Genomic DNA, 18,740 nt, shown 5'->3' on the forward strand with positions numbered 1-18,740 from the left:
TGTTAGAGCCGTGGATCGTCGTTAGAGATGTTGTCGCGATCTCTATAAACTAAGGATCTTTGTTCTTAGTCTTATTATACGTTTCACTTACGACAACACACGTGACCTTATTCTTATTTATTTATTTTCCTGTTTTCACAAAATAATCGGAGACCTTACATATTTGCGCACTGGACCCAGATGGAGACAATTTCGTGTGGTCTGGAACGTAGAATTCATATAGACAAGACAGCTTATGTTTCTGATATCTTAAGTCACTATTATGCACGTAATCCAGATTAATATATATATACTACGTGATTTTTCGTGTTCATTTACGGATAAAATTAATCAAATCATAATATTTGTTTTGTGATCTGCTCTCATTTGGTTATGTAAGTAATGTGTATATATGAAAATATATATAAAGTTATGTTATATATCATTATTTAACTATCTAATTTGTTTTTTTACCAAACAGCGAACAACTGATTATATTAAAACTAAAGGGCCAATGGGTTAAAAAGATTACAACCGGAAAAACTCGACAGTAAACTGAAAAGCGAAAATAACTAATACATGACAGATGATAGATATGGATAAGGAGAGAAAGACCCATAGAGAAGCTTCACTTGTTATCCTAGAGCCTATGTACATTTCGAACGAACGAAATCGAGATCAACGTTAAATTGAACCCAATCCACTTGCCACAATTGTTTTTCTAGAAGAGCAAGATTGAATTCATGGATCATCCAATTATTATTTTAGGTATAATAATTATGATAAGTTCAGTTTTTTTTTTATGTATGTTGATTGTATTTATTTGTCCAATTTAAACACCAGTTTCTTTAGTTTTAAATAAGTTAACATCAAATTAATTTTTAATTGCATTTAGTTTAGTTCATCCTCTTATAAATATATTAAATAAAATTATGTATAATTTGATATATGTTTCTTAGGAGGAACAATAAAATTGTTAACCGGGTTCGAAGTTGGATTAACAAATGGAATCAGTAATATTTTGAAAATTCAAGAAAATATAAATAAATATTCACAAAATAATTAATTCACAAGAACTATATTTCGCTACCGCAACTCTAGACCCGTTAACAATATAATTAGTAATATTTTGACAATCATTTTTTTCAATTTGACACATTTTTATGCTATCAGAATGATGTTAATAGTGTTAATAATATAACACATAATAGTTTAGGGATATTTTCATGTAAATCGTATAGTTTATATAGTTTTGGATAGATTACATTTCTCTAGATGTATAACAATAAAGTGATATATTGTTCGTGTAGCATACAATCATTTTTCCTATTATTAAACTAATATTTTGAAAAACATTTCCTTAGATCCACTCTTATTCAAATATTTGTAACTTTGGGTTTATATAAAATTTAAGAACGATTAGATATTTAAAATAGAATTAATCATCCTATGATCTATACTATTATTTGCGATGTGATTTTCGCATTTCTATAGAATTGACGAGAACTCCTCTTTCAGGCTGTCGGGTTACTCATTTCTCACGCTTGCTCCTCTTTTCATCTTGAATCTACAGTCTCCATTAACATCCCCAACTGCTAGACCTGTTTTAGCTCTTATTCCTACAAGGAGTAGCCTCTCTCTGCTTCGTGCTGCTGCTGAAACTACTTCATCATCCGTTAGTTTAGTGTCACTTCGAGTCGACATAATTCTCTCCACTGGTAATAATTACTTCGAATTTTACTATTTCAAATTCGAACATTCTGTAATTTTTTTTTGATTTTTTGATTTTTTTTCTTTTTGAAACTATTTTTTGAAAATTTTAAGTATTCATTTATATATTTATTTAAATCTTAAACCCCACATTCCAAAACTCCACTCTTAACTCTGAACTCTAAATTTATATTAGTTAACCCTAGTGTTATAAATGTCTATTTACTACTTTAAAAATAAAAATAAATGTGGTTAAGGTAAATATGAAAAATAGTATTAGGAATGTGATAGTTTTAGCAATTTCTCTTTTATGTTTGATCATAAAAAGATATTAATAACTTTACCATTCTTTTAGGTTACTTTTATATAGATTGAATTTGTGGTATAAATTTGCATTTAAATTCTAAATTTGGATTATTTTTGACATATTACTCCTTATTCACAATGACTTTTTGTATGCTTTTCATATTTACCCTATCGACTTTGTTTCATTGTTTTCTACTTTAATATATATTTTATCTAAAATTAACTATTTCTTAAAATATTTTAAAAACAGTACAGTTTTATTTTATTAAAAATTTGTTTCTCTAGTTATTCGTATATATATATATATATCTTCGTTATTATTATAGTTATCTTGTTTAGGTTTAGGAATATGGGAATGGAAATGAGCCTAGTTAAATAGTAGAAAGTGAAAAAAAGATAGAAGCATAAATCAATGGTTAGAGGAAAAGAACAGAGAGAAAAAAAAACGAAATAGAAAAAAAAATTGGAGTAAAATTAAAATATTAGTATTTATTGAAAAAAAAGTAGAGAGAATTTGTTCAATATACATAAATGGTGTCAAAATTAGCAATCTACACATGATTTGACATATATGTAAATTGTTCTATATTTCTTATCTTCGATTTCCAAAAATACTCTTCTTTGCACTCTCTTTCATCTTACACATTTTTACACTATCTTTTCTCTTAAACATTTTTACACCGTCTTTCCTCTTACGCATTATTACACATTTTTACATTATATTTTCTCTTACAACATTCTTATATTTTTTTTCTTCTTATATTCTCTTTCTTCTTGTACTTTCACATTCAATTTTCTCTTACACTCTCACATTTTCTTTCCTATTTTTTAATATTTTTCCCACCACTTTTACTATTATTTTACACTGTCCTTTTTTATTTATTTTCCTTCTCTTTTCTCGAACAAAATATGTAAAACAAAAAAAAATGATAAAATTGAACATAAATATTATTGTGTAATTAATTAAATAACAACGAACATAAATGTTATCAAAATATGTATTAGTTAACAAACAATGTACCATCTAACAAAGAATATATCTGCTACTTACAATTATTTTCTAACAAATTTAAGCTCCGGAGGGAAGTCCAAGGATGAGAACGGATTTCCCCGGCACGAGAAGTATCAACATAGACCAGACGATGACCTACAACAATTTAACTACATAGATAACAAATAAAAAATATCAATTCGTACACAGATAACGAATCATTTATAAGATAAAAACAATTTACCAAAAAAAAATTAACTCACAAATTACGTATCAACCCATTTTTGGATACCAAATCAAGTTTCAAATAATATACAAGCCAACAAACAATTTATTTATATCAAACTATGTATCAGCTAACAAAACATGTAACAAGTAACAAATCATTTATCGGATAATAAACTATTTCTTAATTAACATATTAACTCACTTATCAAACCATTTATAAAATTATACAACCCATATATCAATTAATGACAAGTCTTTTGTAATATCATACGAACCATTTATCATTTATTTGTTATGAAACTATGTATCCGCTAACATCGCATGTACCATGTAACGAATCATTTATCATATAACAAATTATTTCGTGAGAAAAATGTATCAAGTCAAAACCATGTTTCAACTAATTTATCAGCTAAAAACTATATGTGAAATAGTTAAAAATAAAAGACTTGGTTCGAACACAAAAATTGGGTTTTACCACATAGATTTGTAATGACGTTGGAGATAGCTAAAAATCAAAGAAACTGATGAAAATATAATGAAATTTCAAAGTGAACTGAATGAAATTTTTAGAGATTGGCATGAAAATTAGAAACTAAGAGCATGATTATTGGGGGTTCTTAGGGTGAGATTTTTAGCGGAATATAAGAACCCGTCTCTTAACTTTTAACAAAAAAAGCTAAGAACCGGTTATTAAATAAGAGTTTTAAGAGCCGGTTCTTATATTCCGCTAAGAACCTCACTCTAAGAACTCTCCAATAATCATGCTCTAAAATTAGAAAACATAGAATGTAGTTCATGTAAGTTAGAGGAAAAGAAAAAATTTAGGAAAAAAATGAAATGATAAAGAAATAAGAGATAAATGATGAAAAATAATTAGTAGGAAATAAAATAAATTATCTAACATAAATGACGAAATACGTCTATCTTGTAGACTGACACTCTGTCCAATTGACACACTGCACCGGCTGACACAAAAAAGGAGAGTAGAGGGAAGGGGTATTTTCGGAATGCAAATGGATTTAGACAAGAGAATAGCAGTTCTCTAATATTTGTTGATTTTATGGGTACCTGCGTTAATTAACTCAAAAAAGTAAATGAAAATGATGAAAAATAACTAAATTACCCCCAATACATACCAATTTTACCAAGCCTGAGGATTTGGACCCGTTAGGAAATTGGAACAATATCTGACCAGACCGAATCTTCGTACAAATATATATATTTTAATTTTGTAAAATTCTAAGTATCTGTTTCTGGTTGTGTTTTGAGATCTAAATAGGGTTTTATATTTTAGATCTTCAAGATCTTCATATTCTTATCCCAACAGTGAAAAATGTCATCACCTTTATATCTTTAGTTCTTTATGTTTGCCTTTTTGTTTGCCTTTCATTATGTTTAGTAGTTAAACTTTAGTTAAATCATTTTGGTTTAGCATGAGAAAGTGAAAGTTTGATTTAGACCAAAAAAAAAAGTGAAAGTTTGAATTGAAACGATTTTATATTTAAAATTGGAAAATAAAAATAAAAGTGAACTAGCCTGTCACGGTTTTGTTTTGGCCAGCTGGAATATTAGGCCGAAGCCAAAAGTTCAACATTTTATTTAGCTTTAAGAAAGAAAAAAATTTGCATTTACGGTTGTGATTTTTGATATATCAAAGATGTTTGGAATATTTTGTAACGATTATTAGCCAAGAATTACTATAATCAAGTTAGATTAATTTTTATCTATAAAATTAATTCAAGCTTTTCTGCAATTTTATTTTTTAATTTCCACTTTTAAATATAAACCATTAAAGTAAATTAAACCGTTTTAATATTCATTGTGCATCTTGAATTTTTTAATAGGACGAATGAAATTAATTATTCGTTTGTCATCATCATTCATCAATTCATAATAAATTATAGCGTTGTTCATTTCTCTCTCTCTTACTGTGTTAGTCCACACTACATTTTATACGAAATAAAAAGATCTAAAGCCATGCAATATTGATCAATAAAATATCTGTTTCAACCTAAATATGATCTCAATCAAGGAAAAAAATTCTTTAGATTCATATATATATGTTGAAACATAAATTTCAACAATCATTTATTTTAGATAATAATCAGGCAACCCTAATAAATAGTAGAGAGATTCAGACATAATAATAATAATAATACTTATAAAAATAATAAAAATTGTTATGAATCATGAAGTGAATGGTCCATAACCTAAACCATACAAGTTCAAGACTAGAGTTCATTGGAGGTTTACATCCAGCCACATGGAAGACCCATTCAATCTTAGTCTTTATGAGTTTGACTATGTCATTATGTAAAGTATCTTTGTAATTAATTCTCCCTTTGACTCCTCCTTGTATGAACTACTATATATAGTGGTGTAAGCAATAAGAAATATACAACATATTCTCACAAATCTTCTCTCAAATCTTAACACGTTATCAGCACGAGACTCTCTCCACCTGAGCAATCCCATCTGCCGGCGATCATCTCTTTTCCGGCCATCTCTTCCGGCCCTCAGCCTTGCTCCGCCGGCCAAGTCTATCCCTCTCACGGTTTTCGGGCCAGCTCCTCCACCTCTCTCTCAACCAGCTCATCCGCGGATCATCTCTCTCTCACGGTGGTCCATTCAGATCAATTTGGTGTTTTCTAAAAGGTAAACTAATATATCCATAAAATCTAAGAACACCACATATCTGAATCCTAATTATTAGATCTATTTGAATCATAAAACTTATAAAAATCTATAGATCTAAAATTATCACAAATATTAATCTTGAATCTAAGATCTATATGAATCTTGATTCTAAAATTATTTGAATCTCTAAAGATCTAAGAATCTCTAAAAACTTATAAAACTTATTAATAATCTAAGATCTATATGGATCTTGTTTCTAAGAATAATTTGAAATTATAAAAGATATTAGAGAAAATCATAAACCCCTTTTAGCTATCAAGCCTTAAAATCGGTTCCCCTTTCTCCTATTTTGATCCGGCCTTAAATCCGGATTGACTAAATGATTGAAACCCATAATCTTTCTTTGGCCGTATTACCGGCTGTATAGCCGGATGAATAAGCTGGCCATCAAAATCTTAATCTCATTCGATGTGCTTACCGATCCAAATCGGCCCTTATCCACATCAAAATCTCAAATCCCCTTGTTTGTTTTATAACCGAATATGTATTTTGATGGCCATTATACATATCAATTCCCTAAATCCTTTTTGCTTGATTTTTATCAATCCCCTAAACTCTAAGCAATAATCGGCTGAACCCCTAAATCCAAATCCGGCCATGATTTTTTTTTCCGGCCATGACCTTTTCCGGCCACAATCTTTTCAGCCATAATCTTTCAGTCAAACCCAAAGATATCAAAACTTAAATCCTAATCAATGCATATCTTTGACCATTGATGTTTTATATTGTAACTGATCAAAATTTAAAACTTTTATGATTGTTTTAACTTCATATCTTTGACTAGGTAGTATTTATCAAAATATTATAACATATAGTCTTGATTTAAATAGTTATGACATAGGCTAAAATAAATACTAAGTTGAAATCATTTGATCACATAGTTGTTTGTCAAAATTTATCTAAATCTAAACCGGCCTTGAAATCGGATCATTATAGTTTGAACAAATGATATAAATTTATCTTGATCTAAATTTATCTTGATCTAAAAATTTATCTAAATTTATATCATTTGTTCAAACTATAATGAACCGATTTCAAGGCCGGTTTAGATTTAGATAAATTTTTACAAACAACTATGTGATCAAATGATTTCAACTTAGTATTTATTTTAGCCTATGTCATAACTATTTAAATCAAGACTATATGTTATAATATTTTGATAAATACTACCTAGTCAAAGATATGCATTTAAAACAATCATAAAAGTTTTAAATTTTGATCAATTACAATATAAAACATCAATGGTCAAAGATATGCATTGATTAGGATTTAAGTTTTGATATCTTTGGGTTTGACTGAAAGATTATGGCTGAAAAGATTGTGGCCGGAAAAGGTCATGGCCCGAAAAAAAAATCATGGCCGGATTTGGATTTAGGGGTTCAGCCGATTATTGCTTAGAGTTTAGGGGATTGATAAAAATCAAGCAAAAAGGATTTAGGGAATTGATATGTATAATGGCCATCAAGATACATATCCGGTTATAAAACAAACAAGGGGATTTGAGATTTTGATGTGGATAAGGGCCGATTTGGATCGGTAAGCACATCGAATGAGATTAAGATTTTGATGGCCAGCTTATTCATCCGGCTATACAGCCGGTAATACGGCCAAACAAAGATTATGGGTTTCAATCCTTTAGTCAATCCGGATTTAAGGTCGGATCAAAATAGGAGAAAAGGGAACCGATTTTAAGGCTTGGTAGCTAAAAGGGGTTTATGATTTTCTCTAATATCTTTTATAATTTCAAATAGTTCTTAGAAACAAGATTCATATAGATCTTAGATTATTAATAAGTTTTATAAGTTTTTAGAGATTCTTAGATCTTTAGAGATTCAAATAATTTTAGAATCAAGATTCATATAGATCTTAGATTCAAGATTAATATTTGTAATAATTTTAGATCTATAGATTTTTATAAGTTTTATGATTCAAATAGATCTAATAATCAGGATTCAGATATGTGGTGTTCTTAGATTTTATGGATAGATTAGTTTACCTTTTAGAAAACACCAAATTGATCTGAATGGACCACTGTGAGAGAGAGCTAATCCGCGGATGAGCTGGTTGAGAGAGAGATGGAGGAGCTGGCCGAAAAATCGTGAGAGGGATAGACTTGGCCGGTGGAGCAAGGCTAAGGGCCGGAAGAGATGGCCGGAAAAGAGATGATCGCCGGCGGATGGGATTGCTCAGGTGGAGAGAGTCTCGTGCTGATAACGTGTTAAGATTTGTGAGAAAAATGTTGTATATTTCTTATTGCTTACACCACTATATATAGTGGTTCATACAAGGTGGAGTCAAAGGGAGAATTGATTACAAAGATACTCTACATAATGACATGGTCAAACTCATAAAGACTAAGGTTGAATGGGTCTTCCATGTGACTAGATGTAAACCCCAAATGGACTCTAGTCTTGAACTTGTATGGTCTAGGTTATGGACCATCTACTTCATGATTCATAACAATAACAATATGTGTTTAGTTTAAATAGACATCTTTAAACCACCATTATCGTCATCTGACTCAAACTTACCTTATTATAATTCCTCTTTTATGTAGAAATCAGAAATCCATCGCCGATGTAAAGTTTTTTGAACAATAAAAGGAATAATAGTTGAAATAGTTGACAGAAGGAAAAGTCTTCATTTTTTTGTATGAAGTCTTCATTTTGTTTTTGTATGAAGTCTTCATTTTATTGCTAGAAATAAAATCCTTCAATTGAGAAATAAAGCCCCCAAGTTAGACCCGTGTTGCCTATAAAGGCATTCCTCAAGATAATAGACTTTCCTCATCTTCTCTTGTAAACCCAATCAGATTATTTTCCTTTCTTTAGAAAATGCATTCCTCTTATTCTTTTTCTACTTCTTCGACTTGGACAATCTTAATCACATTGGCATGTATTATGTTTCGTGCGTCTCTGTCCGATGCTCAACTTACACCTACCTTTTACGACACTTCATGTCCTAATGTTACTAACATCGTACGTGCCACCATTGTCAACGAGCTAAGATCGGACCCTCGTATCGCCGCGAGCATCCTTCGTCTTCACTTCCACGACTGCTTTGTCAATGTAAGATATTATTATTCTTCTTTCTATTTCCTTGCTAATAATTCCCATCTTTTAAATATTTTAAAAAATCAATGTAAAACCTAAAAACAAGTGATAATAGAGAGAACTTTTAGGCTCAACACAAACATATGTTTATGTTAATACACCCTGTTTCAAACTAAAGATAATTTTGCTTTGTTTTCTGTTACAAAGTAAGTGTTATTTGGATTTTCAATAATTTATATTCAAATTTGTATTCAGTTTCATTGAAAATGCTACTTTGTGTCAGTTCTCTAGGCTTACACGTTTTTTCTAGACAAGATGATCAATATAAAACTTCACATGATTAGATATCATATATTTGTTTTAACATTGGTAAACTTCTCTTTTAGCTTGGATAATACACCATAGTTTATTTCATTAGTTAAATTATTAAGCTGACAAAAGAAAATAAATGTACGTATCGTTGTTCGACAATGATGATTGTTACTACCAGTTAGTTATTAGTTTCAGTGGTGATGCCCTAACATATTAAGTAAGATCCCGGATTTACCGGACATGAATTATTTGTGTTACATCAATTGTTATTTATTTAGAAAGAGCATAGTGCCGTACCAAACACGGTGTAAATTTAAGATACCTCAATCATTTTATTAAGGTGTACAGAAAAGATATTTTATTTCAGTCAAAAAAATCCTCACACGTATATCCTGAACCAGGCAATTATTAAATAATATAATTCCAATAACATTTTGAAATGATCTAATCGAAATTTGTAATAATGGCTTTTCTTATCTTTCTTATAAGATATTTTAAAAAACTGGAACACATGTTATATGTCATTGAGTAAAACATGGTTTAGAAAAGTTTATCTCTCATCACTTGTATTTTTCATTATATAATAATATTGGAAATATGAAAGGGTTGTGACGCATCGATCTTGTTAGACAACACGACATCGTTCCGAACAGAGAAAGATGCAGTCGGAAACGCAAACTCGGCTAGAGGATTTCCTGTGATTGATACAATGAAAGCCGCGGTGGAGAGGGCTTGCCCAAGAACCGTTTCATGCGCAGATATGCTCACCATCGCTGCTCAACAATCTGTCACGTTGGTATGTTCCATTGATACGTTTGCTTTGATTAACAAATACTGTTTTAAATCTTAATATCTATCAAAGTCGTCACAGTCGATATAATTAGTATCGACCTTTCAACTGTATACATGGCATGTATTCAAAACCAAAAACGCGTGGTCCCGTAAAGAAAACTTGACATGCTTAATATACTTGGTTTGATAAGACTACTTTTTTAGATAGCCAAGTATATTAATAATCAATCATATTTTTCAAAACTGGAGTTTAGAACACTTCTCGCTGGCTATATAATCAAGGATTTAATTACAAGTTTTTCTTTTTTTATTTAGATATCAAAACTTTGGAATAATAAAAACAATCTCTTTAACATCAGCCAAAAAATTATCTAAAAATAATTATTCTGAATATATAGGCAGGAGGTCCTTCTTGGAGAGTTCCTTTGGGGAGAAGAGACAGCTTGCAAGCATTTTTCAGTCTATCTAATGATAATCTTCCTTCTCCATTCTTCACACTTCCAGAACTTAAAGCTAGCTTTGGAAAAGTTGGCCTCGACCGTCCTTCTGATCTTGTTGCTCTCTCTGGTAATTTACAAAAACTTATTAAATATCGTTTGATATTTCTGTAACTATCGAGTTTATTAATGATCATATATGTTTAGTTTTTGGTTAGGGGGTCACACATTTGGTAAAAATCAATGCCAGTTCATTATAGGCAGACTATACAATTTCAGCAACACCGGTTTACCTGATCCTACCCTCAATACTACTTACCTCCAAACTCTTCGTGGACTATGCCCCCTTAATGGTAACCGGAGTGCCTTGGTGGATTTTGATCTGCGTACCCCTACGGTTTTCGACAACAAATACTATGTGAATCTCAAAGAACAGAAAGGTCTTATCCAGACTGACCAAGAGTTGTTCTCTAGCCCCAATGCCACAGACACAATCCCCTTGGTGAGAGAATATGCTGATGGCACACAAAAATTCTTCGATGCGTTTGTGGAGGCCATGAATAGGATGGGCAGCATTACACCTCTTACGGGAACTCAAGGAGAGATCAGATTGAATTGTAGGGTGGTGAACTCCAACTCTCTACTCCAAGATGTGGTTGAACTCGTTGATTTCGTTAGCTCTATATGAGAATAGTATCTCAGTATGTGGCTACCAAAATATATTTTACGATAAATAAAGCGCTCTCAAGATGTTACGTGAGAATATTTTATTTTAGATCACTAGCTGTTGTCTGTTGTACTTGAAGACTATATAATAAATAAGTTTTTCTAAGTAATCCACTTTCTTCTATTTGTGTGCTTTGTAGTTTTACGTTCTTTTGATGGAGATAAATTTTGATAAATAACCTCAAAATATTTTTCAAACATGTGCAACATCTCTTAGATAAACATATATCTAATCATCACTCTTCACTGCTTGTTTATACCAATTTTTTTTTTAATTCACAAAATTATGATAAACAGAATAGACGTTGGTAATTTGCAGAACAGGAGAAGCGAAATCTATCTAAAATTTAATCTGGAGTTAAGGATACTGAAACATTGGTATATATGTCATATATGGGCATCAAAACTATACAAGTCTCGTCATGTTAGTATGTTAATGGTTGCTCTATCTCTTACTTATTTTCATGTCTAGATCAAAACGTAGATCTCGAGGTGAGAAGCATACCACCCAATGTCAAAACAATACTAGATTAGTGTTGTTGTAGTTAAACTAGTAATAGTACTATTGATATGTAGTTAAGTCAGTTGTACAAGTCAGACTATTATTGCACTAGTTAAATTAGTAATAGTTATACCATTCGGCTGCAAAAGAAAAACATAACACAACTCAATTGCAAAAGCATACTGCAAATCTAAAACTTCAAGTCTGAAACAGGCCCGGCTCAAATAACAATCAAGTTGAATATAACATAAGTAGATGAAAGAGGAGAATAAACAAGGATTTAGATGAAGGAAAATAGAATTAAAAAAAGAAGAAGATAAAGATTAGATGTGAATGATTAATATAAGTTATCGTGATTGGATTTGTAAATGAAAATAAGTTGATAGATTTAAAATAATGACTTAAACAAAGCATAACATAACAGATCCAAAACAGAACTTTTTGGGTCTTGAACGCCACATGAAGAAGATTTGATCTCTATTGGTGATGACATCCTTAAGCTTCGGACTTTTTTGGAAAGTTTTTAGGAGCCTATCAATTTATGTTCTACTGTGACTTTAGGCCAAAGTTTTATTGTAACCCTATATTAGTTCTATGGAGTTATTAGGTTAACCAATTCATTCATCTTTTGCTGTTAAAAACCCCACTATATATGGACTGAAACAAAATCCCAGACAATGGACCACGAGTTTAGTTCCCTTCTGCTGGATTATCCATCACCGATATTATACTGTCCCAGCAAATATATTTTTATTTTATTTTAAAAGAAGATATTATTCTATCTCTGCGTTGGAGAAACTAACAGGACCAAGTATTCGTGGAGTTTTTCAGTAAATAATGTCATTCTCCTTAATTAATGAAAATGTACATGTGGGGGTTTATACAAAGACTCGATTAAAGGCATAAACCAAACCTTAAACTAGAGATGAGATGACTTACATATCGGTTTATACTATACCAGTATGTACAGACTGACCCAACTACACTATATACACTAATAGTCCCCCTCAAAATGGGACGAAGATGTTGAGGAGACCCATCTTGCCAAACAAACGCTGAAAGGGAGTAGGATATAGCGGTTTGGTAAAAAGATCAGCAAGTTGCAGATCGGTCCGTACGTGTAGAAGCTTGAAAAGACATGCAACCAATCTTTCTCGCACATTATAGCAATCAATTTCAACATTCTTGGTGTGCTCATGAAAGACAGTATTATGAGCTATATGAATAGCCACAGTGTTATCACAAAAGAGCAGAGTCGACTTGCTCAAAGTGAAGCGCATCTCCTTTAGAAAGTTAGAGAACCATAACAAATCATCAGTGACGACTGAAAGGCTGCGATATTCAGCTTCAGCTGAGCTCTTGGAGACGACATGTTGCTTCTTTGACTTCCAAGCAACCAAAGATGTACCAAGGAAGATGCAAAATCCAGATGTTGAACACAAGCACCCCAATCTGAATCTGCAAAAGCTTGAATTTGCATCTCGGCCTTGGATGAATAGAGCAAGCCTTGTCCAACTGTGCCTTTAATATAGTGAAGAACTTTGAGAACTCCACGCAAATGACTCTTTCGTGGTGCATAAGAGAACTGGCTAAGCTTATTAAATGCGAAAGTGATGTCTAGTCTCGTGATTTAAAGATACATCAGACGACCAATGAGACGTCTATAAGCTTCAACATCAACCAACTCACCACCAGTTTCCTTGGACAATTTTATAGAAGGATCCATAGGAGCACTAGAGGGTTTGCAGCCAAGTAAACATGTTTCCTTGGACAATCTAATGCATACTCGCTGACAAATATGAATACCCGCAGAGGAACGAGCAATTTCGAGACCAAAGAAATACTTCATGGGGCCGAGATCACGGAATTTGAACGAGGATTTCAGTTGCTCCTTTAAGGAGTCCACTTCAGAATCAGTGTTACTGACGATAATAATATCATCAATATAGACGATCACACACAAGAACAGAGAGTCAATAGTCTTGAGAAAGCATGTGTGATCAGAATATGTTTGAGTGAAACCCAAGCGAGTCAGCGTAGTGGAGAATTTTAAGAACCATTGATGCGAGGCTTGCTTGAGGCCATAGAGAGATTTCTGAAGTTTACAGACTGCATTAGGAGGCAGACTGTCCCCCTTTCAATCAGCGTATCCTGGAGGAAGTTTCATGTATATCTCTTCATCCAAATCACCATTGAGAAAAGCGTTTGAGATGTCAAGTTGGTGAAGAGAAAAACCATGAATAGTAGAGAGAGCCAAAAGGAGTTTAACCGTGGTGTGCTTGACGACGGGTGAGAATGTTTCATGATAATCTACTCCTTCTTGCTGAGTATAACCCTTTGCTACAAGACGAGCTTTGTAACGCTCAACACTTCCATCTGCGTTAAACTTGACTTTGAAGATCCATTTACATCCAATAAGAGTCTTATCTTCAGGGAGAGTACATACCGTCCATGTCTTTATTCCTTCCAAAGCATCAATTTCCACATCCATTGGATCATCCCAAACCAGAAGTTTCTTTGCTTCAGCATAAGTTTTGGGTTCTTTGACTTTGTCAATGGCAATGAGGAAAGAAAGATGAAGAGAAGAAAGTTTGCCATAAGACAGGACATAAGAGATTTCATGAATGGTTGAGGATCCTATTGAGTTACAATAGTAATCCTAAAGATAAGCTGGCTTCTTTGATTTCCTGTGTGATGGTTGAACAGAAGGTTCAGCATCATCCATGATAGGATTTGCAGGAGGCAAAATCTCTATAGAAGATGATGGAGAAGAAGTCTCAACATCAACAGAGGGTTTGGATATCACAGGAGAAGCATGAACATCAGTAAAGAAGTTATGAATATCATGAGAAGGGTTTGATTTAACGAAAGGAAATAAATCCTCATGGAAAACGACATGACGAGAGATAGAAATGGAATTGTTTTCAAGATCTAGAAGTTTATAGCCTTTAAAACCCGAAGGATAACCAAGAAAGACACAGGCACGAGATCATGGATTGAATTTATGTCTGCCATTGGGTGATGTTGAAGCGTAACAAAGACAGCCAAAAGATTTGAGAAGTTGATAATCAGGAGCTTTCTTTGTTAGAACTTCAAAAGGGGTTTTATTATCAAGAATAGGAGCTGAGATGCGATTTATAAGGTGAACTGCGGTTAAAATACAGTCACCCCAGTATGAAAGAGGAATGTGGGATTGAAAAAGAAGGGAATATGCCACATTTAGAATGTGTTGGTGTTTTCGTTCTACAACATAATTTTGTTGAGGAGTTTCAGGACAAGAATGGAAAGAAATGATGCCTTTTGATGTATAAAAGGATGTGAAGTTGAGTTATGGTGCATTGTCGGATCTAACACCCTTAACCTTCCTATTGAATTGAGTTTCTACCATAGTGACAAAGGTAGGAATGATACTAAGGGCATCTGATTTGGTTTTCATAAGATATACCCAAGTTGCCCGTGAAGAGTCATCAACTATGGTTAGGAAATATCTGAAACCATCATGGGTGGGAGTGGAAAAAGGACCCCATGTGTCTATATGAATAAGATCGAAAGGTTCAGGGCTAATGTTATTCTTAGAGATGAATGGTAAGTGTTTTTGCTTAGACAAATCACATATATGACAATGATCGAGATTTTTATTTGATGTTTTTGAATGAGGTAAAAAAGACTGCATAGAGGTGAGTTTAGACGATGATGGATGACCCAACCTCTTATGCCAAATGTCAAGACTAACAACAGACGCAATGATGGACTTATAATCATAAATGGTGGCACCTGGGGATGAAACCGACTCGATGTCGAGGAAGTAAAGGTTTGCAATAGCTCTACCCATCCCAATCATTAATCCCTGTGTAGGAGCCTGAATACCACAAGAAGTTTCATCAAAACAAACACGACAATGTAACTGTTTAGTTAGGCAACTAACACTAAGAAGATTGAATTTAAATTGGGGTATGTAAAGGACATCGTGTAAGATAAGGTCTCTACCTAAATGAATATCACCTAATCCGACAATGTTAACTAGAACTCCATTAGGAACGGTAACATTTGTGTGAGGTAAGGTTTTTAAGTTTTGAAAAGAATAGAGTTGATGAGATATATGATTACTCGCTCCTGAATCTATCACCCAAGCATTGATAGCATTGATTTGCTATACAATGTGCAGACATATGGCTTATTGACTCCGGTAAATGAACAGAAGATAGAAGGAAGGGAATTACCGGAAATAGGACAAGTGTTGGATGAAGAAGGAATGGAAACTGAAACAGATTGAACTTCTGGAATGAGATTTTCCGCTGGACTTTGGAGTTTGCTGCTAAGGAAGGAGACCAGTTGTTGTATCTGCTCAGGAGAAAGATCAGTTGCAGATGCTTCAGAGATTGATGCGTTCGCAGATATAGAAGCAGATCCAGCTTTGTCATTCCTCTGATTTGGTTTGAAACTAGTAGGGTAGCCATACTTTTTGTAACACTTATCAATCACATGACCCACACGATGACAATGAGTACAATAGGGGCGATCCTTGCGAATATATCCACCAGAATGACCATTTCCAGTTGACTGATTAACATTCTGAGTACTGCTTGAATAAGAGCCACTAGATTGAGTGTCTCTCTTGTTTTGAGAGATCTGAAAGGCAGCAGCAGTGATCTCTGTTGAAGTAGACTGTTGAAGTAGAATGAGCATCTCTTTGGCTATCTTCTTGATTGAGGATATTATAAGCCTCAGATAGAGAAGGAAGACTCTTCTTCATGAGAATGCGACTGCGAATGTTCTCATAGCTCTCATTGAGTCTCATAAGGAAATCAATGACTCGATTAGTTTCCTTTTCAGCCAAGAGTTCTTCAACAGATGTACCAGGCGGTTGAACATTGGTGAGCTCTTCCCAAAGTGCCTGTGTTTTAGTGTGATATGAGGACAAATCCAGACTGCTTTGACGAAGAGAATGAATCTGATGACGCAGCATGTAGAGAAGGAGGAGGGTTTGATTTGTGAAATCTAGTGTGAAGATCCTTCCAGATATCAGAAGCATGCGTGATGTAAAGGATACTCGTGTAGATCTTCTTGGAAATGCTATTCAACAACCAAGACTTGAGCATACTGTTACATCGGCACCAGATTTTGAAATATTGATCTTCCTCAGGCGGTTTTACGATAGATCCATCCAAGAAACATAGCCTATTCTTCGCTTATAGGCTAGTGGTCATAGCAACATGCTAGAATCCATAGTTATTTCCATCTAACGGTTCCGATACCAAAACTAGTTCTGGATGATCCGAGTTATGCAGATACTACGGAGAGTGAATGTTATCAGGACTGTTTGATACCTCGAAGCGGTCAGAAGAAGGAGCTGAACCAGATCAGCGATCTCCGAGTGGAGCTCTTCCACCAGTGACGAGATTCGGCGACTCATTGAGATTTGGAGTTCGATTAGCCTGGGAAGTGTCACCGGGAAGAAGATGAGACTTAGGAGAAGCTGATTCTGGTGATTGAGGAGGAACGGAACGATACTTCGATTTGCAACCGCGTTTTCCCATTGAGAATCGATCCACGGAGAAATCGCACAGGAAAACTGATGATTGGAGCAACGAAGAAGATGAAATGGGAGGCGGAAGACGATGAGATGATGGATGAAAGTCGATGATCCAAGAAAACGATGATGAATTTTCTCGAGAAAGTGTTTTCTCGGGAAAGTTTGTTAGCTAGAGAAAGAGATATTTTTGCTCTGATACCATTTCAGTAAATAATCTCATTCTCTTTAATTAATGAAAATGTACATGTGGGGGTTTATATACAGACTCGACTAAAGGCATAAACCGAGCCTTAAACCAGAGATGAGATTACTTATGTACCGGTTTATACTATACTAGTATGTAACAGACTGATCCAACTACACTATATACACTAATAGGGTTGTTTCGTTAATATATATTCCCACTGTTCTTTAAAGATGGTTGTTTTAGTGTTTTTACAAATATTAAAAAACACATTGATAATGCATTGTTTTTAAAAATTATCAAATTCTAATGTTTTTTTAACTAATATTCTTTCAATAGATTTAATTAATTTTATTAAACAAAAAAAATATATCTTTGTCAAACGATTTTTTTTTCTAAAATTTCTATTTTAGGGCCCGACTGGTTTAAACGTAGCGGTTGCGGTTGCGGGTGCGGGAGTTTGCGGATGCGGGTGGTTGCGGTTTCAAGCGTTATTAAGCGTTTTGTATGACTGGTACAATGTTTGAAAATTGTTGCGTTTGCGGGATATTTGTGACTGGTTGATTATAAGATATTGCAGCGGTTTAATATATAAAATATGTATATATTGTTATAAAGCAAATTATGATACTGTTTGTGAATTTTAATTAATATATAAAATATGTATATATTTTTATTTATAATATTTCCATTTTAAAATTTTAATTTTAAAATTTTAAAATATTTTTGAAAATAATTTATATTTATTTTTTCATCCGCTACCCCCGGCAATCGCAAACGCTATCTGGAACCAGCTTTTGATTTTAAGAGGTTCGAAGCGATTTGTAGCGGTTTGTATGATTGTTTCAAAACGCTGTCAACCGCTACCAACCGCAAAAGCTGCGTTTGCGGGTCGCAGCGGAAAAACCAGTTAGGCCCTTAATGGAACTAGAGAGTACATAAAGAGGTTGAACAAGAAATAGATAGATTGTGGAAGCACCGTAGCATAATGGTTAAGGTTTAAAGGCTTCTACACCCAGGTATGGGGTTCGAATCCCAGACTATGCAATTTATTGCAGAATACAGGAAATTCAGGTTTCAAGTCCCGGAGACAGCGATTTATCACTGCAGACTATGGAAGAAAGACTTACAAGGAATCTTCAACATGGTACAAGTAAATCCAGTCAGACGTGGATCTTCATAGGACGGCTCAGGTGATGCAGTTAGGTGTAGATCTTCATAAGGCATGTAGTATTGTCGGTTGTCAAATCGTCTATGTAATTTTTCTCATAATTGTAATGCCATAAT

At 33.3% G+C, this 18,740-nt stretch overlaps 1 protein-coding gene across 1 annotated transcript; it reads left to right on the forward strand.

Annotated features, from left to right (window-relative positions):
- The first annotated feature begins 7,191 nt into the window (after positions 1-7,191).
- LOC106444911 (peroxidase 34-like) lies at positions 7,192-11,344 on the forward strand. Its single transcript, NM_001315951.1, is given in 4 exon segments — positions 7,192-8,982; positions 9,884-10,075; positions 10,470-10,638; positions 10,727-11,344. Coding segments are annotated over 4 exon segments (1,065 nt in total). The 5' UTR covers positions 7,192-8,748; the 3' UTR covers positions 11,197-11,344.
- The last annotated feature ends 7,396 nt before the right edge of the window (positions 11,345-18,740 follow it).

This window comes from Brassica napus, chromosome C8 (genome assembly GCF_020379485.1).
Source record: "Brassica napus cultivar Da-Ae chromosome C8, Da-Ae, whole genome shotgun sequence".
Classification (NCBI taxonomy): Eukaryota; Viridiplantae; Streptophyta; class Magnoliopsida; order Brassicales; family Brassicaceae; genus Brassica; species Brassica napus.